Genomic DNA, 26,177 nt, shown 5'->3' with positions numbered 1-26,177 from the left:
ATTGTTAACAGCAGTTGTTAAGTTAATAACACAGGTGTGAAGTGAATTTGTTTGTCATCGTCTGACCCCGGGACACGGCAACCGTCATAAATATGAGTCAGTTGCAACAGTCTGAATTTTGAACACATGACCATCAGGATACTGAAAAAGTTAAGTGTGAAAAATTGCTAAGAAGTCACTGTTTTTCAGTGCTGTTGTAACTTTAAATCAACTGTTGTTAGCTGAGGACTACCTGTAAGCAAAAGACAATTTGTCTTACATGGTTGCAGGTAATTTGGAGGCCTATTTGGGGCATTTATTTTACTCACACGTTCAGAATTGCCTTCCTAAGAGCCAAACATGGATTTGCCTTACAGCCAATGTTTCTCATTCATGAGACAAGTTCATATAAATCTTCAGTCTGATAAATTGTGCTCCCAGTATTTAATTTTGGATCTTTTGTCATAAAGGCAGAAACTGATTAATTTCTGATTCAAACCTACCCAAAACTACCACAAGTTATTGTGGCGCATCCAGTACTAGATAAATAATATACTTGCTTATTGGCTATATTAAGCCTTAGCAATTTAAATAAACTCATTCAATTCAGTCTTTTGATTATAAATTTATATTGTGTTAACAAATTTAAGAGAATGCGGCATTTGTAATTTCCATTCTATAGTCTTGAATAATTTTAATTTCATTTTGAAACCATCATATTTACCTTTTAATTAATTCAATTAAAACTCTAGGGAATCTATATGAAACTGGATACGTCTGTTAGAAGCTGATAGTGAGATCAAATGACTTAATGATCAATACTGAGAAAAATTACCCAGCCTTTCGATCAGGGTAGTTTTGAGCTTAGAAGAATTCCTCCCTTAACCAGAACCATTTCAATGCTATTCTATTTGAGTTGTGTATGAAGCTCAGAACAATTCACTGTAAACTTAGAACAACTGTGGTGATCTTGAACTTTTAGCTTTTCTCATCAAGGGAAGAGGCAGTAATTTAATTCAGTTATTTATTATAATTGAAATGGCTGACCATTCAGCATGTAATTCAGACATACAAGGGATACAATTGGTATATAATAACCATCTGGGATGGGATTAGAATTTGATTTTTGATTCAGAAACTCCATGGTCTCAGGTCTGACATTTGAACATGCTTGCTCAAATGCTTTGTCTTGTGTGTCTGTATCTGTTGTTTATGATTCTGGTATTTGGGAAGGCAAGCTGACTTCTACAGAGCAAGCTGTCTGAAAAATGTATATGTTTTTTTTTCTAAAGACTGATTTAAATTATACCATAACCTAAAACTGGTCTCTGGCCAAATGTGCAAGCAACCAATAACCAATATAAGTGATGGTTTTAAAAAGTACCTAAAATAAGAATTAATCTATTTTACATTTACCCAACAGATAATTGTTACTGGGTATTCTTTCAGGTAGATAGGATCTTAAATCTGAAGCAACCCGATACAGTAGCGCTTAAACATATGTCGCTTTGAATAAGTTTTCTCAATGAATAAATGAACTAGTATAACGTTTTTGACTTCTCTTACATTTTTTGACTCATTTAATTGGCTACTTTATTTTGTTTTAGAACTTATGGGGAAGTCTGATTATATGTTAGGTCGTATTGATGCAGAAATATTGAAAGTTCAAAAGGATTCACAAACATAAATTACTGTACCTCTGATTTATGTATTTAGTGAAGCTAAATTTAGTATTTAGTGATATATTCCCATTGCTAGGAAGAATTAACAAGTGCAAAATTCATACATTTGTATATAATTACATTTATTTTCTTATGCCATTCAGACTTCTCATGCCCAACACATAATGACCCAACATTCTGTAATTTTTATCCTCTCTTTATGAACGAAGTGATAGGATACAGGTTACACCTGGGAAGAAGCATCATTGCTTTTCCATGACGATCTTGTTTTAAAAACAAGAATTAGGTAAAATATAGGTCTACCAAAGGTCAAAACAAAACAAAAAAGCCCCTGCAACTCCGGATACTTTTAAATCTCATAGTGCTTCTCGGACAGTGGTTCAATATTGTGATTTGATCTGTTCTCCAAGTATACATTATGATAAGGAAACTGCTTTGGTCCCTGAAATGAAAGGAGACAGTAAGAATCAATTACTAACATGGAATGTTTAAAAGTGCAGAATCTCATACCAGAAGGTGCAAATAACCAGAATTAAATTGGGTACCATTATTCACTCTTGTATAAAAAAATTATTGCCTGTGATATGAAACTTGATATGGAGGTGGAAAAGGATTCCTTCTTCACAGAGCAGAGCCTGGCCCATATTGCTGAGTAACAGGAAGGAAATCCTACAAACAACCTCAGGACAGAATTCAATGAGGATGCTGGAGAGTGAAGAAGACACCAACCTTAAATCCCAGGAGCAATCCTGAAACATTCAACACTGTAGATCAGGGGTCTCCAACCTTGGCAACTTTAAGACTTGTGGACTTCAACTCTTAGAATTCCTCAGCCATTCTGGGAACTGGAGTTTACAAGCCTTGAAGTTGCCAAGGTTGGAGACCCCAGGTGTAGATTGTCCTGAATCCCTTGGAAAAAAGCACAGTTCCCACAAGAGACACCTGGGTATGAATGGTAAACATACTGTAAGCTGTTGTTTGGCTGAGTGAAGTCTGAGGCAAGTTTTAAATAAATCAGACATGCATAGATTTTCTACATGGGGCAGGAGTGCCTGGAATACTTTGGCCTGTAGCATCGCAGGAACTGACAACTTTAAAATGGTGCAGGGATTATACTGTAATTTTAAGGAGAAGTGCAATAAATAAAATAAGTATGAAATATATTCATTGCACCCAGGATTCAGGATCTTAAAAAACCAAAAACCAAAAACCCTACCCATTCTTTCTATTAGTGAATTTTTTTTCACCCAAAGAAGCTGGATACTTTCCATTTATCACAGAAAGAAACTTACACTGGTAATTCCAAGATTCTATTTCCCCAGCAGTAAAGAAAACACCCTTGAATTAAATGTGAAGTTTAAAAAGTTTCCAAATTCAGAAACAAGTTCTTTACAAACCAACGTCACTTATCTCTTATGCACAAAGTTTAAAAAAGCGCAAAGGACAACTAGTATCAAATCTTAAAAAGGACAAAACTTCAGCTAGTAGTAAAAAAAAAAGCTCTAAAAATGGTATTCACATGAGAGGTTTGGTTTTCGGAACCACGGTCTGAATTTCCTGGATTGGCTTATTTCAGTGATGCATATGTTGCCCCACGATGGGCACCTTAAATGAACTGCTTTAGCTCCACTTGGAAAGTATCTCCTCTCTCTTTTTAATTGGGAAGGCATCTATGTTGAAATAAGGTCTGCCCTTTTAACAACAGCAGCTCTGCTTGACTGGATTAAATTTTATGCATTCCTATCTACCAAAGACACTGTCAGATCCCTATTGTGATACTGCCATTTCTGTGGGGAGGGAGGCCTGGATCATTTATTCACTTATTGCCCTCTTCCTGTTTCCTACATATCCTATAATCCCTTAGTTTATAACTCTGGCTCTGACACTTATCTGCCCTGTGCTTTGATTTACCTTTGGGGAATGTGTAAGGAAGGAGGGCCATCTGTTTGGTCTTAGTTCTGAAGCCTCTTGAAAGAAGCACCAGGGAACAGTTCCTTATCTCCTTCCCAGGATGACCATCTTCACACCTGTGGATTGGCTCATTAAATATTGGACTGACGGGAGGGGTTTCTAACTCCTTTATCCTAACAGAATTGTCTAAGGGGATCTTAGAGCCTGCTTTGCTTTTGTCTTGCAATCACTCCTTTTCAATAAAAGATTCCTTTTGAAATGCTGCTGTCTCAAGAGTCCATACTTTCTTGAATGGGAAGTAGAGGCAGGACCTTACAGCCACCTTCTACCACTGTCCTACTTCTTGAAACTATACACAACTAAGAGAGAATTCTAAGATTCTAGTTAAAATGATTTTAATAAATGAAAATTTAGAATTTAGGCAGGAACTTTGCAGATCTCCCCAACCACAGAGATTCAAGATCTCTTGAAAAAAAAATGTAGACTCAGAACTTACCACAGGTTGGTATGCTGGAAATATTTCACCAACAAGAGCCATGCCTACCATGATTCCAATAAACCCCCAAAAATACCTCTTCATGATATGCCAGGAAACGGGAGTCGGGGACGTATCAACCCGAGTCCGTACATACAAATCGAAGTACCGGTGCAACTGATTAAAAAAAGATAAGAGACAGGTTTAAACATTGCTCATACTGATTTCTTTGTGCAATTGTTAAAATAAAAGAGGGTGCCCACAAAGTTGCTGCTGAAAATATTATTAATCATATTTCTCAATAGAAAAAACTCAGTCACCCCATTTCACTTATAAAACCTCTTTTGAATTCTGAAAACTCTGATTACTAAGCAAAAATCTAAAGTTGGCTTCAATGAATGAAATAAAACAGGCACACATAATCCTTGACCTACGGCCAGTTGCTTAATGGCCAAAGTTCCAACGGACCAACTTGGGAGATGTTTACAACTTGGATTCACAGTTCATGTGAACACACTTCAGGCACTAGGCAATCAGGCCAAATTTATGGCAGCATCCCGCAGTCACATGGCTGTGTTTTTTGACAGTTTTGCTGAAAATTGGCATTCACTGGTTTTGCCAAAAGCAAAGCATTACAGGACTGACCCACTTTGTGACCATCATAGGCAGGATCCATTACAGTTGTAACTCAAAAACTAGGTGTAAGCTGAAATGTTGTCTGACAAAGTATTTGTTAAAGACTCTTCAATTTTCCAAAATATACTAGAATAGCATATTGAAGACATTGCTTGACTATTTATATTGCTTCTGAGGCAAAATGTAACAGGTCAATAGCTGGCCAACAAAGAACTTTTGTTCAAGTTTAACAAGGACACAGTAGTATTTTATTTCTTTCCAGGACACCAAACTAATGTCAATACCAGAATCAAAGTAGGGATTTCAGCTGATCTAAAGTATATCGGGGAAAGAGAGAGAGAGGATATGCTTGAGTATTGGACTCATGGAAGGATTGAACTTTTTACCAAATATATTATTGCACTTAGATATTCCATTGCTAATTACTTTTAATATGGGATTCTGGATCACAAACTGAATTGAAAAATAGGTAGACCCCAAATTAATTTTTCAGTTTACCGGTTCTCCAAAATTGCGCCTCAGATCAGGGTAATCCCACTCATACCAAGGATTTCTTTCTTGTGCGGATTGATCTGGAAGTTTGGGATAGTCACCATATCTATGAAAATATGAGAACAGAGCTTTAGACCACCAGCAAGCATTTTATGGACCCAAGTTGTTCCTAAATCTTTTCAGTGTTTAAGTCAAAAAATAACAATGCAATTTACTAGTGATTTAACATAAGAAAATATAACAATCTATCTGCCAAACTTAAAAACTGGACAAGAGGACTGAAAATGATGGCTAAATCTTGCAGTGACAGGAATACCACACTATCATGTTCCTTTGTCTCTTGCAGGTTGAATTCTGCATTTTTAAGTATGGGGTTCAGACCACAAACATATTGGCTATCCATATTATACACAAATTAACTGCTGGATGAATTCCGTTCCCAAAAATTGAGGAGAAAGTAATTAATATAACCAACCAACATGTGAATCTCTTAGACATTTATCTTAAAAAAGCATTCCTGCTAGGAATGTCTCCACTATCAAACTAGTACATTTTGCCACCCTTTCACTTATTGGTTGCAAATTCAACATGATAGTCTTGTTTCAACATTATAATAAATATAATAGTTCATCGAAGAAATACAGGATATTTATCACTTGATGAAACAGAAGAAAATTTATCATTTGTTTTTTGAAATCACAGGGCTAGAATGGGCCCCAATTTAATTCTAAGGCAAGCCATACTAACAATTTAATTAATTGATTAACAGTTTAATTTTAAAGCAAGCCATACTGATTAATACTCTATTGTTACAAACGCTTGGTGAGGATAACAGGACCTTCCATAATTTAGATCAGCATACTTGGTATATGTACCATTGGAAGTAAAACACAAACTGCTAAGTACACATGTATATTTCTGATTTAAATAATGCTGCAGATGTGATTCCACTATTCCTTCCAAATGTAAATCTGCCTTTAATCTAGATTTATATTTTTAAAGATTTTACTCATTCCCCAATGAATGCCAACTATGAAAGTCATTTATTATGAGGCTATGATACGCTTATGTAGACAAATACTCCACAATCCTGATATCACAGTGTTTGTTCCTATCTTTGTACAATGTTTGGTTTCTTGAATATACAAATACAACCTACCCCAAACCATCATCTGCATACGCCTTATAGTCCTGCAGTGTCAGGTTGTATTTCTTTGCAGCAGCTGTCTGCTCTTCTGGAGTTTTGGGGTATTGCCCTGGAAGCAGATGTTTGGGCAGATCTGAAGCTAGAAGCAGAAAAAGCAACAACTCAAAGATATGTAAAGAAAAAATGTGCAGTGAAGATGACAAAGTCTGGAATATACACTGCTCAAAAAAATAAAGGGAACACTTAAACAACACAATGTAACTCCAAGTCAGTCAGGCTTCTGTGAAATCAAACTGTCCACTTAGGTAGCTACACTGATTGACAATCAATTCCACATGCTGTTGCACACATGGAATAGACAACAGGTGGAAAGCATAGGCAGTTAGCAAGACATCCCCAATAAAGGAGTGGTTCTGCAGGTGGTGACCACAGACAACTTCTCAGTTCCTATGCTTTCTGGCTGATGGTCACTTTTGGTCACTTTTGAATGCTGGTGTTGTCACTCTAGTGGTAGCATGAGACAGAGTCTACAACCCACATAAGTGGCTCAGGTAGTGCAGCTCATCCAGGATGGCACATCAATGCGAGCTGTGGCAAGAAGGTTTGCTGTGTCTGTCAGTGTAGTGTCCAGAGCATGGAGGCGCTACCAGGAGACAGGCCAGTACATCAGGAGATGTGGAGGAGGCCGTAGGAGGGTAACAACCCAGCAGCAGGACCGCTACCTCCGCCTTTGTATAAGGAGGGACAGAAGGAGCACTGCCAGAGCCCTGCAAAATGACCTCCAGCGGGCCACAAATTTATTTTATTTATTTATTTATTTAATTTTATTAAATTTCTATACCGCCCTTCTCCCGAAGGACTCAGGGCGGTGTACAGCCAGAATAAAAACACAGAATATATACAATTAAAAGAATTTAAAATGAACTATTACTATACGGCCGATAATTAAAACATTTAAAAATTTAAAATATTATTAAAACCCCAATTTAAAATCAACTATTTATGCCAGTCCTGCTTGAATGAATAAATATGTTTTAAGCTCACGACGAAAGGTCCGAAGATCAGGCAGTTGACGTAAGCCAGGGGGGAATTCGTTCCAGAGTGTTGGTGCTCCCACAGAGAAGGCCCTACTCCTGGGGGCCGCCAGCCGACATTGTTTGGCGGACGGCACCCTGAGAAGGCCCTCTCTGTGAGAGCGTACGGGTCGGTGGGAGGCATAAGGTAAATGTGCATGTGGTTGCTCAAACGGTCAGCAACAGATTCTATGAGGGTGGTATGAGGGCCCAACATCCACAGATGGGGGTTGTGCTTATAATCCAAGACCGTATAGGACGTTTGGCATTTGCCAGAGAACACCAAGATTGGCAACTTTGCCACTGGTGCCCTGTGCTCTTCACAGATGAAAGCAGTTTCACACTGAGCACATGTGACAGATGTGACAGAGTCTGGAGACGCCGTGGAGAACGTTCTGCTGCCTGCAATATCCTCCAGCATGACCGGTTTGCCCGTGGGTCAGTAATGGTGTGGGGTGGCATTTCTTTAGGGGGCCGCACAGCCCTCCATGTGCTTGCCAGAGGTAGCCTGACTGCCATTAGGTACCGGGATGAGATCCTCAGACCCCTTGTGAGACCATATGCTGATGCGGTTGGCCCTGGGTTCCTCCTAATGCAAGGCAATGCTAGACCTCATGTGGCTGGAGTGTGTCAGCAGTTCCTGCAAGATGAAGGCATTGATGCTATGGACTGGCCCGCCCGTTCCCCAGACCTGAATCCAATTGAGCACATCTGGGACATCATGTCTCGCTCCATCCACCAATGCCACGTTGCACCAGACTATCTAGGAGTTGGGGGATGCTTTAATCCAGGTGCGGGAGGACATCCCTCAGAAGACCATCCACCACCTCATCAGGAGCATGCCTAGGCATTGTAGGGAGGCCATACAGGCACGTGGAGGCCACACGCACTACTGAGCCTCATACTGAGCCTCAAACTGCCCAAGGAGCTGCTGATCCAATTCTACAGAGGAATTATTGAGTCTGTCATTTGCACCTCTATAACTGTCTGGTTCGGTTCTGCAACCCAACAAGAAAAACACAGACTTCAGAGGATAATTAGAACTGCAGAAAAAATAATTGCTACCAACTTGCCTTCCATTGAGGACCTGTATACTGCACGAATCAAGAAGAGGGCCGTGAAAATATTTGCAGATCCCTCGCATCCTGGACATAAACTATTTCAACTCCTACCCTCAAAACGACGCTATAGAGCACTGCACACCAGAACAACTAGACACAAGAACAGTTTTTTCCCGAAGGCCATCACTCTGCTAAACAAATAATTCCCTCAACACTGTCAGACTATTTACTGAATCTGCACTACTATTAATCGTTTCATAGCTCCCATCACCAATCTCTTTCCACTTATGACTGTATGACTATAACTTGTTGCTGGCAATCCTTATGATTTATATTGATATATTGATCATCAATTGTGTTGTAAATGTTGTACCTTGATGAACGTATCTTTTCTTTTATGTACCCTGAGAGCATATGCACCAAGACAAATTCCTTGTGTGTCCATTTTATTTATTTATTTATTTATTTATTTATTTATTATTTAAATTTGTATACCGCCCTTCTCCCGAAGGACTCAGGGCGGTTCACAGCCAGGTAAAAATACAATACAATAAATACAAATTAAAATACAATTAAAAAACTTATTAAAATTGGCCAGGATTAAAATTTGGAGCTAAAAACCCATTAAAACCCATTAAAACACTAACCCAGTCCAGCGCAGATGAATAAGTAGGTTTTAAGCTCGCTGCGAAAGGTTCGGAGGTCCGGAAGTTGACGAAGTCCAGGGGGGAGTTCGTTCCAGAGGGCGGGAGCCCCCACAGAGAAGGCCCTTCCTGGGCGTCGCCAGACGACACTGTCACCGACGGCACCCTGAGGAGCCCTCTCTGTGAGAGCGCACGGGTCGGTGAGAGGTATTCGGTAGCAGCAGGCGGTCCCGTAAATATCCCGGCCCTATGCCATGGAGCGCTTTAAAGACATTCACCAACACCTTGAAGCGCACCCGGAAGGCCACAGGTAGCCAGTGCAGCCGACGCAGGGTAGGTGTCACTGAGCCACGAGGGCTCCTCAATCACCCGCGCAGCTGCATTCTGGACTAACTGTAGCCTCCGGATGCCCCTCAAGGGGAGCCCCATGTAGAGAGCATTGCAGTAGTCCAGACGAGACGTCACTCACACTTGGCCAATAAAATTCTATTCTATTCTATTCTATTTTGACTTGTTTTAAGGACATTACACAGGATCAACCTGTAGAGTTGTTTTCAACTTTAATTTTGAGTGTAACTCCAAATCCAGACCTCCATGGGTTGCTCAATTTGATTTCCATTTATAATTTTTGTGTGATTGTGTTGTCAGCACATTCAACTACTGTATATTTTTGTTTAAGTGTTCCTTTTATTTTTTGAGCAGTGTACATTGTGTTGTTTAAGTGTTCCCTTTATTTTTTTTGAGCATCTTATATATATCTCCTGAGTTTTACAAATAAGTCAAGGGAGTGCATATATCCAGCACATCTTCCTCCTCCTATTTTACCCACAACAACCATCCTGTGAGGTGAGTTGGGCTGAGAGAGGGATTAGCTCAAAGTAGCCAGCTGACTTTCATGGCTAAGGCAGGACTAGAACTCAGACTCTCCAGCTTTCTAGTCTGGTGCCTTAACCACTAGGCCAAAGTGTCTCTCTTTACTTTTACTGACTATACTAACAAGGTAATATGGAATAGAAACCTATAGTGTTAGTGTTAATTTGTATTAATAGCATACATGAATCCATTATTTAATGTCATCTTAAGAGTAAATTCAGATGCGATATTTAAGATTAGTCTGCCAACGAAAATGACCAAGGTTACTTTTAATATCATTGTATTGAAAATAGAATTTTACACAATATAAATTCCTGAGGAATTCTGGGAGTTGAAGTCCCTGAGGCATCCTGGGAGTTGGAAGTCCCTGAGGAATTCTGGGAGTTGAAGTCCCTGAGGCATCCTGGGAGTTGGAAGTCCCTGAGGAATTCTGGGAGTTGAAGTCCCTGAGGCATCCTGGGAGTTGGAAGTCCCTGAGGAATTCTGGGAGTTGAAGTCCCTGAGGCATCCTGGGAGTTGGAAGTCCCTGAGGCATTCTGGGAGTTGAAGTCCCTGAGGTGGCCAAGGTTAGAGACCCTGCTCCAGGGAACAGCCGACCTCCGCAAGCCCACCCACCCCCCCGCCCCCTCGTCTATCTCGCTCAGAGCCCAAGCTCCAAGGCCGCCTCCCTTCACCGCCCGAAGGTACTCACGGACCGAGGCGGCGGCTGCCATTTCCCGGTGTCAACGGCCAGGCGAGCTGGCGGAGGAGGGCGCGGAGGGGGCCCCCGTTAACGGCGACGGCCATGGCGTCTCTCTCAAGGGCGGCCGCCCGGTCGAAGCTGAAAGCTGGAGGACTTCCGGCCGGCCATAGAGTTTTCGCTGTCCTCAGAGGCGGAATGAAGAGGGCCGAGCCGGAAACAGGTTGCGCCGCGAGGGGGCGCCAGACGCTCCAAACCCTACTCAAAGCCCAAGCAGAGGAGGCGAGTCTTACGGGACTCGACGCGTCTTTTTCGGCTTTGGTTTCATCTCTCCCTCCCGCACCCACCCCCTCGGCTCCCTCTTCATTCCGCCGTAGCCACCTGGATTGCTCAGCGAGCCCTGGACATTTATTTTTTGTATTCAACTTAGGCATCCCTCACAGAAATTTTCACACTTGGCCAATAAAAAATTCTATATATATGCGAAAATTTATATAAAAAGTATATAATATAAAGAGAGAAACAGAAACAAAGAAAAAGAAAACTATCTAAAGAAGTGACTTCCAATTTTATTTTATTTTATTTATTTATTTTGTCACAACAGTATATATAAGCATAAGCATGAAAGTAACTATATAAGCATATATATATATATAAGCATAAGCATGCAATAACTATATTAATTGGATATAATGAAAGAAATCAATAGGACAGGAAAGGTAGGCACGTTTGTGCTCTTATGCACGCCCCTTACGGACCTCTTAGGAATGGGGTGAGGTCAATAGTAGACATTCCAATTATATATAAAGTATATAATATAAAGTGAGAAACAAAGAAAAAGGAAACTAAAGAAGCGACTTCCAATTATATATAAAGTGTATAATATAAAGTGAGAAACAGAAACAAAGAAAAAGGAAACTATCTAAAGAAGCGACTTCCAATTATATATAAAGTATATAATATAAAGTGAGAAACAGAAACAAGGAAAAAGGGAACTATCTAAGGAAGTGACTTCCAATTTCATTTTATTTTATTTATGTATTTTGTCATGACAGTATATATAAGCATAAGCATGAAAGTTAACTATATAATATATAAGCATATATATGTAAGCATAAGCATGCAATAACTATATTAATTGGATATAATGAAAGAAATCAATAGGACAGGAAAGGTAGGCACGTTTGTGCTCTTATGCACACCCCTTACAGACCTCTTAGGAATGGTGTGAGGCCAATAGTAGACATTCCAATTATATATAAAGTATATAATATAAAGTGAGAAACAAAAACAAAGAAAAAAGAAACTATCTAAAGAAGCAACTTCCAATTTTCTCCAAAGCTGTTACTAGCGTGGTTATTACCATTTCCTCCCTCCCAAATTATGTATCTTGGTTTTCTTCTTCCCATAAGCCACATTTTAAAATCACTAAATCCTCTTTATCAGCCATGGATTCACATCTCACCTCCCTCTTCATTCCGCTGTAGCCACCTGGAGACCACAGGGAGCCCTGGAAATTTATTTTATGTATTCAGTTTAGGTGTTTGTAGGGGGCACAGCAACCTGACACTTCTGCTCACAACTTGATAAAGACAAACAATAAATATATGAAAAACAGTAACAGTCCATGGTATTGAAAGCAGCTGCCCGAGCTATTAAGAGCAGGAGTGGGCACTAGCCCCATATAGATCTTGGCAAAGTTCATCCACTAGACTAGGATGATCCCATGTATAATCTAATTCAGTGGTTCTCCTCTTTGTGTTGTGGTCCGTCAGCAGCCTGCAGAGCTGGCAACGGAGTCAGGCAGCGATGAGGCTGAGGTGGGGCCAGGGCCATCGGGGAATGAGGTGCAGACTCCAGAGCCTCCAGAGACTGATAGTAGTGAGGCAGAGGAACAGGAGGAGCCTGTTCCTAATGGACGCATGAGAAGAGCTGCCAGAAGGCAAGAGCAGCTCAAGCAAATAGGACAATGGGAGTAGGGCCAAGAGATGATTGGCCCCTCCCATAAGGCTTAAAACAGACCAGCAATGGTGTTTGAGCTTTGCCGGAAAACAATGTTGGTAGCGTCGTCTTCTGCTTTGTCTACATCTTGCATTTATTTTTGTGACTTCTGATTGTTTGCCAAGAAAGGCCTTTGGCAGTTTGCCTAATTGGACCAAGGTTTGCGATAGGACTGAGGAATTTGTGTTGGGAGTCATTTGTTTTAAATTGAGTTGAACTACGCTGGGAATGAAGTAATTCTCAGCTGTTTGAATAAAGTTTGTTTGTTTTTTCATGGACTGAGTTTCCTACTACCTACTTGGGCCTGGGTCACAAAACTTTGGCAGTTTGAAGATGTGTAGAGTTCAGCTCCTAGGATTCCCTAGTCAGCCTTCCTCAAAGAAGAGACTTTGACTTCGAGGAAGGCCTCTTTCAGCTCCCTTTTTGTGGAAATCTGCCATGGATATTGGTCCCTGGGAGGGTATTTACACTTGCATTTACATGTGGGGAAATACCTAATCAGCTTTCCAGACCTTTCTTGGTCTGCAAAATTTGCTTATTGAGTTGCTGAATCCATTTGACGTGAAACAGCCCTGACTCTTATGCCTGTTTCCAAAATGGAAGTAGGTTCTGTTTCCAGAAAGCAATTGTCAAATGCTTTTGTAACTTATACCTGGAAGATACCTGGAAGATTCTCGGTATTTGTTGTTAGTTGCGAAGTCGTGTCCGACTCATCGCGACCCCATGGACAACATTCCTCCAGGTCTTCCTGTCCTCTATGATCCTCTGGAGTCCATTTAAACTCATGCCTACTGTTTCAGTGACTCCATCCAGCCACCTCGTTCTCTGTCGTCCCTTTTTTCTTTTGCCCTCAATCTTTCCCACCATTAGGCCCTTCTCCAGTGAGTCCTTCTTTCTCATTAGGTGGCCAAAGTATTTCAGTTTCATCTTCAGGATCTGGCCTTCTAAAGAGCAGTCAGGGTTGATCTCCTCTAGAACTGACTTGTTTGTTCGTCTTGCAGTCCAAGGGACTCGCAGGAGTCTTCTCCAGCACCAGAGTTCAAAGGCCTCAATTCTTTGGCGCTCAGCCTTTCTTATGGTCCAACCTTCACAGCCATACATTGCAACTGGGAAAACCATAGCCTTGATTATATGCACTTTTGTTGGCTGGGTGATGTCTCTGCTTTTTAGTACACTGTCTAGATTTGCCATAGCTTTCCTCCCCAGGAGCAAGCGTCTTTTAATTTCTTGGCTGCAGTCCCCATCTGCGGTGATCTTGGAGCCCAGGAAAATAAAATCTCTCACTACCTCCAGTTCTTCACCATCTATCTGCCAGGCATTGAAAGGGACGGATGCCATGATTTTAGTTTTCTTAATGTTGAGTTTCAAGCCAACTTTTGCACTCTCCTCCTTCACCCGTATCAAGAGACTCTTTAGTTCCTTTTCGCTTTCTGCCATTAGAGTGGTATCATCTGCATATCTGAGGTTGTTGATATTTCTTCCGGCAATATTAATTCCAATTTTTGACTCATCTAGCCCCGCCTTTCTCATGATGTGTTCTGCATATAAGTTAAATAGGCACGGTGATAGTATACAGCCTTGCCGGACTCCTTTCTCAATTTTGAACCAATCAGTGGTTCCGTGTCCAGTTCTCACTGTGGCTTCTTGATATTATTGATTATTGATAAATAATCAATATTATTATTAATTATAATAATTTTGATTATTATTGATAAATAAATTGATATTTATCTTATGGTAAATAAGATGGTAAATAAGATGGTAAATTCTCGGTATAGATGAAATTTTTATACAGACTTTATACAGATTAACAGAGTTGGAAGGGACCTTGTAGGTCATCTAGTCCAACCCTACCCACCCAAGCAGACCCTACACCATTTTTGACAGATGACAGTTCAGTCTCTTCTTGAAAGCTTCCAGTGATGAAGCTCCCACAACTTCTGAAGACAACTTCTGTTCCATTGGTTGATAGTTCTCACTGTCAGAAAATTTCTCCTTATTTCCAGGTTGAATCTCTCTTTGTTCAGTTTCCATCCATGATTCCTTGTCTGGATTTCAGGTGCCTTGGAAAAGAGCTTGACCCCCTCCTCTCTGTGGCAGCCTCTCAAATATTGGAAGACTGCTATCATGTCTCCCCTGGTCCTTCTCTTCACTAGACTAGCCATGCCCAGTTCCTGCAATTGTTCATTGTATGTTTTAGCTACCAGTCCCCTAATCACCTTGGTTACTCTTCTCTGCACTCTTTCTAGAGTCTCAACATCTTTTTTATAGTGTGACCAAAACTGGATCCAGTATTCTAGGTATGGTCTTACTAAGGCTTTGTAGAGTGATATTAGTGCGTCACTTGATCTAAATTGTATTCCTCTGTTAATGTAGTTTAGGATTGCATTGGCTTTTTTGGCTGCCGCTGCACACTGCTGCCTCATATTTAGCTGGTTGTCCACTAAGGCTCCAAGATCCCTCTCACAGTTACTACTATTAAGCCTGGTTTCACTCCATCTATATGCATACTTTTGGTTTTTCTTGATTAAGTGTAAGACTTTCCTTTTCTGTACATTAAATTTCATTTTATTAGATAGGGCCCAGTGTTCAAGTCTGTCAAGATCCATCTGGATCTTGAGCCTACCACCTAGGGAGTTGTCTATTCCTGCCAGTTTAGTATCATCTGCAAAATTGGTAAGTCCCCCTTCTATTCCCCCATCTAAGTCATTTATGTAAAAGTAATTAAATTCCATGAGATTAAATTGTAACCAATCATGGAAAGTCTTTAGCCAACCCAGTTGGAGAATTCATCAAAGAAATCGCTACAAGTAGATCCATTCAATAGATACAAAAGTAATTTAATTGTTTTAGTAAATGCAGTGCTTTGTAATTGCCTTTTAAACCTTTATATTGTTGAATTGATAGAATTGGGATTGTAACTGGTTCTGGAGGGTATTGGTGGAAGGAGTAAAAAGTGCCTTATTGCTTGCCTCCTCTCTGGTGTTTAGGTTGACCAGAAGCTATTACACAAAGAGAGGAGTTATTAAAGGTACTTACGCATGCGTTGAATTTGGCCACAAGCTGTTAAACTGGGATCTATTTTGACAAGTAGAAGATAGACATTGACAGATAGTAATAGAACATTATTAAATCTGGTAATACACCGCGTGAATCAATCAGGAGACACTCTCTAGTTGTACATAATGTAGTTTATTGATTAGAGATCTTCTTTTGAAGTCATTGCTGGTGAAACGTTCCTAGAAAAACCTAAAAAAAACAATACTAGGAACACTGAGAAGGTGCTCAGAAAGGGGTTTTTACTTTGAGTAATGGCTTTGCTTGAAAAGGCTTCATTTCTCTCTCCATTAAGTAGCCCTCTTGTGTTCGCTGTTTATGACTGCTTGGAGTTTGGGGATGTTGGCTGCTGCTTCCCCTTCTCCTTCTGCTTCTTCTCCTCCTCCTCCTCCTTCTCTTCTTTCCATCATCGGATGTTGCCAATCATGTTGGCAATCCTATTTTTATCAACAGCCACACAAAAAAATGCTGCTGAGTTTTGTCCAAACCAGTCCCTTAAATTTGGAAGCCATGATGTTCTTCTTCTGCCTGGACCTCGTTTGCCTTCAGTATTTCCTTGGAGGATTAGGTGAAGGATGCTGTATTTTTCTGGGTGTCGCATCACATGTCCAAAATATTCTCCTTTTTAATGGTTTTGATGATTTCCCTTGACTTTCCCAGGCGGCTTATCACCTCCTCGTTTCTGATTTTGTCAACCCAGCTTATACGTGATTGCTTTTATCCACTTACATTTGTAAATGCAGTTAAATTGCCAATAATAATAATAATAATAATAATAATAATAATAATAATAATAATAATAATAATAATAATGGTTATATGTGATGCATTTTTGAATGTTCAGTTGACTGAGTTTCATGTTTAATGAATAAAGTATATAATAATTGTACATCTTAAGAAGGTACTTAGTTGATACCTAGGATACTGGCGGCAACACCTATCAACCTACGCCTCCTCCCTCATTGCGTCGGCAGATAACCGCCCGGCCGCCCTGTTTCGGGTGACCCGTTCCCTTCTTCACCAGGGGGGGCGGGATGACCCCTTACAGGGACGTGCCGAGGAGTTTAGTGGTTATCTATACGATAAAATCGCTCAGCTTCGGGATAGCTTGGACCAAGATTGCGATGATCCAGATGAGATGACTGAGGCTCGTCTTGTTGATGTGGTTTGGGATGAGTTTGATTCTGTGGCTCCCGAGGACATGGACAGGTTGCTGGGGAGGCTGCATGCCACTACATGTTTACTGGACCCGTGCCCCTCCTGGCTGGTGCTGGCCACTCAGGAGGTGACACGAGGCTGGCTCCGGGGTATTATAAATGCTTCTTTGATGGAGGGGGTCTTTCCCGCTGCCTTGAAAGAGGCGGTGGTGAGACCCCTCCTCAAGAAGCCTTCCCTGGACCCAGCTATTTTGGGTAATTATCGTCCAGTCTCCAACCTTCGCTTTGTTGCGAAGGTTGTAGAGAGTGTGGTGGCACGGCAGTTCCTCAGTACCTGGAGGAAGCTGTCTATCTAGACCCGTTCCAGTCCGGCTTCCGGCCCGGTTATAGCACGGAGACAGCTTTGGTCGCGTTGGTGGATGACCTCTGGAGGGCCAGGGATGGGGGTTGTCCCTCTGCCCTGGTCCTGTTGGATCTCTCATCGGCTTTTGATACCATCGACCATGGTATCCTGCTGCGCCGGTTGGAGGGGTTGGGAGTGGGAGGCACCGTTTATCGGTGGTTCTCCTCCTACCTCTCCGACCGGTCGCAGTCGGTGTTGACAGGGGGGCAGAGATCGGCGCGGGCGCCTCACTTGTGGGGTGCCGCGGGGTCGATTCTCTCGCCTCCTGTTCAACATCTACATGAAGCCGTTGGGCGAGGTCATCAGTGGCTTTGGGGTGAGTTATCATCTGTTCGCTGATGATACTCAGCTGTACTTTTCCACCCAGGCCACCCCAGCGAAGCTGTCGAAGTGCTGTCCCGTTGTTTGGAGGCCGTGCGGGTCTGGATGGGGAGAAACAGACTCAGACTCAATCCATCCAAGACGGAGTGGCTGTGGATGCCGGCATCCCGGTACAGTCAGCTGCAACGCGGCTGACTGTTGAAGCGAGTCACTGGCCCCAACGGAAAGAGTGCGCAACTTGGGCGTTCTCCGGGATGAGCGCCTGTGGTTTGAACACCCCTTGCCGGCCGTCTCCAGGAGAGCTTTTTACCAGGTCCGCCTGGTCCGCCAGTTGCACCCCTTTCTTGACCGGGATGCCTTATGCACGGTCACTCATGCTCTCGTCACTTCTCGACTGGATTATTGCAATGCTCTCTACATGGGGCTACCTGTGAAGTGTACCCGGAGACTGCAGTTAGTCCAGAATGCAGCTGCGCGGGTGATTGAGGAGCACCGCGTTGCTCCCGGTAACACCTCTCCTGCGCAGTCTGCACTGGCTACCTGTGGTCTTCCGGGTGCGCTTCAAGGTTTTGGTTACCACCTTCAAAGCGCTCCATGGCTTAGGGCCCGGGTACTTACGGGACCGCCTGCTGTTTCCACATGCCTCCCACCGACCCGTACGCTCTCACAGAGAGGGTCTTCTCAGGGTGCCGTCCGCCAAGCAATGCCGGCTGGCGGCCCCCAGGGGAAGGGCCTTCTCTGTTGGAGCTCCTACTCTCTGGAACGACCTTCCCCCCGGTTTGCGCCAAATATCTGACCTTCGGACCTTTCGTCGGGAATTAAAAACTTATTTATTCATCCAAGCGGGACTGGACTGATTTTTTAGATTTTTTAAATTTCTAAATTTTAAATTTTAAATTTTTAAATTTTCTGTAATTTTATATGGGGTATTTTAGGTTGGTCAATTTGACGGTTTTAATTCGGCCACTATTGAATAGGTATTTTAAATTGATTTTTAACTTTGTATACTTACTGCTTTTTATCTTGGCTGTACACCGCCCTGAGTCCTTCGGGAGAAGGGCGGTATAAAAGTTTAATTAATAAATAAATAATAATAAATAAATAAAACCTTTAGCACCAGTCACTGGTATTTGCGATGCCGTGGTAGCTCAGGCTGTAAGAAGCCTGTTATTAAAACACAGCAGCCTGCAATTACTGCAGGTTCAAGCCCGGCCCAAGGTTGACTCAGCCTTCCATCCTTTATAAGGTAGGTAAAATGAGGACCCAGATTGTTGGGGGGGCAATAAGTTGACTTTGTAAATATACAAATAGAATGAGACTATTGCCTTATACACTGTAAGCCGCCCTGAGTCTTCGGAGAAGGGCGGGATATAAATGTAAATTAAAAAAAATTTTTTTTTGAATGTTCAGTTGACTTGAGTTGCATGTTTGGTGAATAAAAGTTAATAACAACGACAACAACTACATGGCTGTGGGTGAAACATGTAACAATGATACCCATTGTCATCGGAGCACTTGGTACCATGTCCAAGAATTTTGTAAGATACATCAACAAATTGCAGCTTCCTGCAATAACACCAGCAGAACTGCAAAAAACTGCGCTACTTGCAACATTGTACATCTTAAGAAGGTACTTGGTTGAAGACGCTGGCAGCAACCCATATCAACCATTAGCACCAGTCAAACCAGTAGAGGGCCGTGGTAGCTCAGGCTGTAAGAAGCCTGTTATTAAAACACAGCAGCCTGCAATTACTGCAGGTTCAAGCCCGGCCCAAGGTTGACTCAGCCTTCCATCCTTTATAAGGTAGGTAAAATGAGGACCCAGATTGTTGGGGGAGCAATAAGTTGACTTTGTAAATATACAAATAGAATGAGACTATTGTCTTATACACTGTAAGCCGCCCTGAGTCTTCGGAGAAGGGCGGGATATAAATGTAAATTTAAAAAAAAATGCTATTTGTGATGTACTTTTGAATGTTTAGTTGACTGAGTTTCATTTTTAATGAATAAAGTAAATAATAATAATAATAATATTAATAGTAATAATAATTACTATTAATACCAGTACCATAGAACAAATGTAATCAAAGCCAGAATAGAAAAATCTGCTGATGATCCCAAATGCAGACTCTGCAAAGAAGCAGATGAAATCATTGATCACATATTGAGCTGTTGTAAGACAATAGCTCAGACCAACTACAAACAACGTCACAACACGGTCGCTCAGATGGTCCACTGGAACTTGTGTCACAACTACTATCTGCCTGTAGCAAAGAACTGGTGGGATCATAAGCCTGAAAAAGTGATTGAAAATGAGCATGCAAAACTACTGTGGGATTTCCAATTACAGACTGACAAAGTTTTGGAACACAATACCCTGGATATCACGATTGTGGAAAAGAAAAAAGTGTGGATAGTCGACATTGCTATACCTGGTTGAAACAGAATCGACGAGAAACAACTTGAAAAAGTCACCAGATATCAAGATTTGAGAATCGAATTGCAGAGACTCTGGCATAAACTAGTGCAGATGGTTCCAGTGGTACCCGGCACACTGGGAGCTGTGCCTAAAGACCTAGGCAAGCACTTAAAAGCAATTGGCGCTGACAAGATCACCGTTGGTCAGCTGCAGAAGGCCATCTTATTGGGATCTGCTCGCATAATTCACCGATACATCACGCAGTCCTAAATGCTTGGGAAGTGTTCGACTAGTGATCTGTGATATGAAATCCAGCATAGTTATCTCATTTGCTGTGTATACTGTCATAATAATAATAATAATAGTCGTAGTAATAATAATGATGCAGCAAAATTGCACAAACTGATTACAAAGCTATACACGACCGAGTTGCTAAATTAATCCACTTGTCATTATGTAAAAAATATGACTTTCCTGTATCCAAAAAGGCATGGGAATATAAAGTGGAAAAAGTTATAGAAAATGAGAAGGTGAAGATCTTGTGGGACTTTCGAATACAAATGGATCGTCATTTGGAACACAACACACCAGATATCATAGTTGTTGAAAACCGAAACATACAATTTATTGACATCGCGGTACCAGGAGATGCCAGAGTCAAAGAAAAAGAACTGGAAAAAATAACAAAATATCGCGACCTGGCCGTCGAAACTACATGGCTACAGATGAAACATGTAGCAGTGTGCTGTGGTCCATCAGCAGCCTACGGAGCTGGCAACGGATGTTGGCACCAGTCAGTGGTATTTGTGATGCCTTTTTGAATGTTCAGTTGACTGAGTTTCATGTTTAATGAATAAAGTAAATAATAATAATAATAACTGATACTTAGGAAGCTGGCAGCAACCTGTATCAACCATTAGCACCAGCCAATGGTATTATATCGGTTGTTAGTGGGTAAAGAAAGGGTCCACACGAGCAATGCAGGAACTCAACTGTTTATTAACATTTCAACTAACCGAACAGTGTGAGGAACAGTAGCAACGAAAACCCCTTTGACAGCTCTTATATACTCGCTGCCTCAGGAACTACACCAATGACAGGGCTTTAAACTCCCGCTTTAATCCTAGCGCGTCTAACCCAATCAGGGACTGCCTGGCTGTTGTCAGGGCTTAAGCGGGTCGTAACCGCGAGGACTTTATTGGAGCCAACAGATATAACACCCCTCCCCTCTTGGATCGCGCATGCGTAGTCATCTAAATACGCTGGGCATCTCCGGCTCCGCCCTGATCTCCTAAGCTCCGGGGCGGATGATGTTGCCACAGGAGTGGAAGGGATGTGGGCCGGACTTGCTGCTAAGGACGACTCCCCCCTTACTGAAGGATTAGGCGAGGCCCTTTCTGGACTCGCCGAAGATGAAGACTCCGCCCTAGGGGAAGGACTACTCAGCGCGGGAACTTCAGGAAACCCAGGTATGTGTTCCGGCGAGATCGCTCTACGGTTTGAGGGTTGGCGTCCCTCTCCAGGTCCCTGGCTCGGCCGGCTGGCCCCTGCCGGGGATTCAGTGTTGTCGTAAAAGGCCGTAGGAGTAACCGGCCTAGCAGTTGGAACCGGGTCGGCGTTCTCTGCCGGCCCCTGGGTAGTCCTGTTCTTGGTGTAGTTCCTCCGTGCTCGGAACTCGTCGTCTCAACTGGTTTACATGCCATCGCCATTCTCTTCCATCGGCCAGCCGGACCCTGTAGGAATAGGGTCCGGTTATGCGGGTAATCACGCCGGGCACCCATTTGGGTGCAGACCCGAAGTTCTGGGCAAATACCTGGCCCCCCCATGTCAAATGCCCTGCTTATTTTTTCATAGTCCCGTGTATAGCCAGAATCATATTGGGGATGCAATCGGTCCAAGGTAGTCCGGAGCCGCCGTCCCATTAGTAGTTCGCCCGGGCTTAGATGGGTAACAGGGTCTGGGGTGGTATGTTGTGCCAGTAAGTACTGGCAGATCCGGTGATGCCAATTTGAGGCCCCCAGGCGGGCCAACGCCTCTTTTGCGGATCGAACGGCCCGTTCAGCCCGGCCGTTCGCCACCGGGTGGAACGGGGCCGTGGGCGCATGGCGAATGCCATGCCTAGCCAAAAACATCTGGAAGGGTGCCGATGTAAATTGCGGCCCGTTGTCGGTCACCACGAGGTCGGGCAACCCGTGTGTGACGAACAACCGCTCCAGAACTCTGATAGTGGCTTCCGCCGTGGTAGATGACATGTTTGCCAACTCCACCCATTTGGAGTAGGCATCGACTACCACCAAAAAGGACTGGCCTAAATATGGCCCCGCGAAATCCACATGGATCCGGGACCATGGTGAACGGGGCAACTCCCAGTCCCTAACGGGCACTGCCGGGGGAGCCGGCCTTGACTGCTGACAACTCTGACAACCAGAGACACATAGCTCAATGTCCCTGTCCACTCCCGGCCACCAAACATAGCTCCTGGCCAGTAGTTTCATACGGACAATACCCGGATGGGCCTCATGGAGGGTCTTTAATATAAGACCTGTCAGATTGGACGGAATCACTACTCTACTTCCCCACAGAAGGCATCCTTTAAAGACTGACAGCTCATGCTGTCGGCGTCGAAAGGGGATGAATTCCCCTCCCACCGTGCTTCCCGGCCAGCCCCTCCGGACCCAGTCCAAGACCTGGGCCAGGGTCCGGTCCTCTGCAGTATGGCTCGCGATATCCGCAGCAGATACCGGGGTCCGCCACTCCTCAACCAGTAATATAGGAACTGCAGGGGCTGGGTCATTGACCGGGGTAGTTAGAGGGCAGCGGCTCAGGGCATCGGCATGCCCGATCTCTTTACCTGGCCTATAACTCAGCTTATAATTATAAGCGGCCAAGAATTCTGTCCAGCGGGATATTCGAGGTGACAAAATCTGGGGCGAAGGTCTATCTCCAGCCATAAGGCCGAGTAGCGGCTTATGGTCCGTAACCAAGGAAAAGAAACGGCCATACAAATAGTGGTGGAATCTTTTGATTCCCGCCACTGCCGCCAGGGCCTTCTTATCTAATTGGCTATAGTTTCGCTCGGCCTTCGAGAGCGTCCTTGAGTAATAAGCGATGGGCGCTTCAGCTCCACTAGGCAACACATGACTCAGCACTGCCCCGACGCCAAATGGTGAGGCATCACAGGCTAAAGTGACAAGGAGTTGGGGGTCATATTGGACAAGGACTGCCCGAGACGTTAGGAGGCTTTTAACAGCCCGAAACGATGTATCTGCCGCCCTATCCCATTTCCACGGCACATTATTATCTAGCAACCGGTGCAAAGGCTCATGAGGGACGCCTTATGGGGCAGAAAAATCGTAGAAATTTAGCAGCCCCAGGAAAGCCTGAAGTTCCGTCTTGTTGGTGGGCACAGGGGCACGTAAACGGCTTCCACCTTAGAGGGGCAGGCGAATCCCTTGGGAATCCAGGAGGAATCCCAGAAATTCCACCTGTTTAACACCTATCTGGCACTTTGTTTTCTTTAGCGTTAGTCCGGCCCTCCGGAAACGGAGTAAGACGGCCCTCAGTTTCACAGCTAAGTCCTCTGGGTCATTAGCCGAAATGAGGACGTCGTCAAAATACGGGACGACCCCCTCCAGTCCCTGGAGCACCCGCTCCATCAGACACTGGAATACCCCGGGGGCAATACTAACGCCGAACTGTAGGCGGTTACATCTGAATGCCCCCCGGTGTGTTACAATAGTCTGTGCCAAGGCGGAACTCTCATCAACCGGCAACTGTTGATAGGCTTGCGTTAGGTCAAGTTTCGCAAAGACTGAGCCCCGACCCAAAGTGTGCAGCAAATGCTGCACTACAGGAATGGGGTAGGGATTCGCTTGCAGAGCCTTATTAAGAGTCGCCTTGTAATCAGCGCATATCCTGACTGCCCCATTAGACTTTAATGAGATTACAATAGGGGTCTCCCAGGGGGAGTGATCTATCGGTTCCAAGACCCCCTGTGAGATAAGTTTATCTAGTTCCTCATCGACCTTAGCCCTCAATGCAAGCGGCACCCTTCTGGCTTTTAAACGGACAGGCGCTACCTGGGGGTCTAAACTGAAGGACACCGGAGTACCCGAATATTTACCCAGCTGCTCGCTGAATACGTCAGCAAAATCTCGGGTGATGTTCTCATAACAGACTGAACCCACGGAATGGACCCCCAGAACATTCAGGCCGAAAACCCTGAACCAATCCAACCCGAGTAGGGTTGGCAGGTCCCCTTTTACAACAATCAAGGGCAAAGTGCCGGAGAATTCCCCATGACTGACGAAAACATCGCAGCAGCCCTTGACAGGAATAGCCCTCCCTTGATAGTCCTTGAGGGTGACCGGACATGGCCGCAGGCGGGCCTTAGGAAACATAGGCAAACACCGCTTCAACGTGGACCAGGCGATCAGGGTCTTTGAAGAGCCCGTGTCCAGTTCCATCCTGCAGGGCTTGCCCTCTAGGTTTACCGTAAGGTAAATTTTATTACCGAGCGGGGCGGCAGTAGCATGCCCGATCGCAAAGCATTCATCTCTCTGCCTGGGAGCCCGGACAGGAGGCTTTCTGCGTTGGGTTGGATCCCCGGGGATATCGGCCAGTAGAGAAGTCGCCCGGCAGTCTCAGGCCAGGTGGCCCCGCTTCCCGCAGCGTCGGCAGACGGCGTTCCGAAACCGACAGTCGGCTCTATCATGGCCACCTCCGCAGCCAACACAAGACGGGAAAGAATTTGCGGCCGCAGGTTTCATTCGTCGGGGGGCCGACTGGAGGCGGCGCACCTCCTCGTCCTCGTCCGACGAGTTAGGTTGCCCGCCAGAGGGGCTAGCCTCCTCATAATGGACCGCCAAGGCAGGGTTGGCCGGAGCGGCAGGCAGGCGGAACTTCCGAATCTCCGCCGCCGATGCCTCAGCCGTCTCCGCCGCCCGAGCCTCATCCAGCGCCGTGGGTAAGGTGACATCAGGACGAGCGAGCAGCCGCCGCTGCAGCCTCAAATCCGCAAACCCGGCCACCAATTGATCCAGTAAGACATCATCAAGCTGAGGAAAGTCACAGTAGAGGGCGGCGGAGCGTAGGGCTGTAATATAGTCATTTACCGATTCACCTGGGCGTTGGAGGCGCTGCCGGAACGCATGCCTGCGGGCTATACGCGACGGCGAGGGGGAATAGTGGTTCCGCAGTTTCTCCAATAATTCGTCCCACGGAACATCAAACACAGGTTGGGGCGCGGCCAGGACCCTGGCCGTCGCCAAGACGTCTCGCCCACAGAGACTCAGGAAGTAGCCGCGCTTACGCGGGGAAGGCAGGTCAGCAAAGTCCTGGGCCTGCATATAGCAGTGAAAACGCACTAGGAATGAGTCCCATGTCTCAGCTGCCGGCTCGAACGGTAAGAACAAGTGAGCACTCGCCATTACGAGGAATAGGCTACTTCGTTGTGTGGACCCCCCCACACCTTCGTCGCCAGTATTATATCGGTTGTTAGTGGGTAAAGAAAGGGTCCACACGAGCAATGCAGGAACTCAACTGTTTATTAACATTTCAACTAACCGAACAGTGTGAGGAACAGTAGCAACGAAAACCCCTTTGACAGCTCTTATATACTCGCTGCCTCAGGAACTACACCAATGACAGGGCTTTAAACTCCCGCTTTAATCCTAGCGCGTCTAACCCAATCAGGGACTGCCTGGCTGTTGTCAGGGCTTAAGCGGGTCGTAACCGCGAGGACTTTATTGGAGCCAACAGATATAACAAATGGTATTTGTGATGCCTTTTTGAATGTTCAGTTGACTGAGTTTCATGTTTAATGAATAAAGTAAATAATAATAATAAAATAATAACAATAACAATAATAATAATTGATACCTAGGAAGCTGGTAGCAACCCGTATCAACCATTAGCACCATTCAATGGTATTTGTGATGTATTTTTGAATGTTCAGTTGACTGAGTTTCATATTTAATGAATAAAGTAAATAATAAGAATAATAAGAATAATGATGACGATACCTAGGACGCTGGCAGCAACCTGTATCAACCATTAGCACCAGCCAATGGTATTTGTCATGCATTTTTGAATGTTCAGTTGACTGAGTTTCATGTTTAATGAATAAAGTAAATAATAACAACAACAACAACAACAACAACAATGGC

At 43.9% G+C, this 26,177-nt stretch overlaps 1 protein-coding gene across 2 annotated transcripts; it reads right to left on the bottom strand.

Moving 5' to 3' along the window:
* Positions 1 to 1,762: 1,762 nt before the first annotated feature.
* Positions 1,763 to 10,826, bottom strand: NDUFB8 (NADH:ubiquinone oxidoreductase subunit B8). Of its 2 annotated transcripts, none has more exons than XM_058187417.1 (5): positions 10,669 to 10,826; positions 6,335 to 6,461; positions 5,182 to 5,281; positions 4,069 to 4,224; positions 1,763 to 2,103 (listed from the first exon to the last, which is right to left on the bottom strand). In XM_058187417.1, exons 1-5 carry the CDS (start codon positions 10,757 to 10,759, stop codon positions 2,011 to 2,013), a joined length of 567 nt encoding a protein of 188 aa, XP_058043400.1. In that variant the 5' UTR covers positions 10,760 to 10,826; the 3' UTR covers positions 1,763 to 2,010. The 2 variants fall into 2 exon arrangements, with proteins under 2 accessions (XP_058043400.1, XP_058043402.1); XM_058187419.1 differs by having other exon boundaries at positions 10,665 to 10,815.
* Between the last annotated feature and the right edge of the window lie 15,351 nt (positions 10,827 to 26,177).

This window comes from Ahaetulla prasina, chromosome 6 (assembly GCF_028640845.1).
Source record: "Ahaetulla prasina isolate Xishuangbanna chromosome 6, ASM2864084v1, whole genome shotgun sequence".
NCBI lineage: Eukaryota > Metazoa > Chordata > Lepidosauria > Squamata > Colubridae > Ahaetulla > Ahaetulla prasina.
This window is presented reverse-complemented; position numbering and strand designations above follow the sequence as displayed.

Bases quoted from the DNA above. Each gene is read 5' to 3' on its own strand.
- NDUFB8 (XM_058187417.1), bottom strand. From the start codon at position 10,759: ATGGCCGTCGCCGTTAACGGGGGCCCCCTCCGCGCCCTCCTCCGCCAG. The intron at 6,462-10,668 runs GTCCGTGAGTAC...TTCTGCTTCTAG, and splicing joins AAATGGCAGCCGCCGCCTCG to CTTCAGATCTGCCCAAACAT. The intron at 4,225-5,181 runs GTAAACTGAAAA...TTTTTTAATCAG, and splicing joins GGCGCAATTTTGGAGAACCG to TTGCACCGGTACTTCGATTT.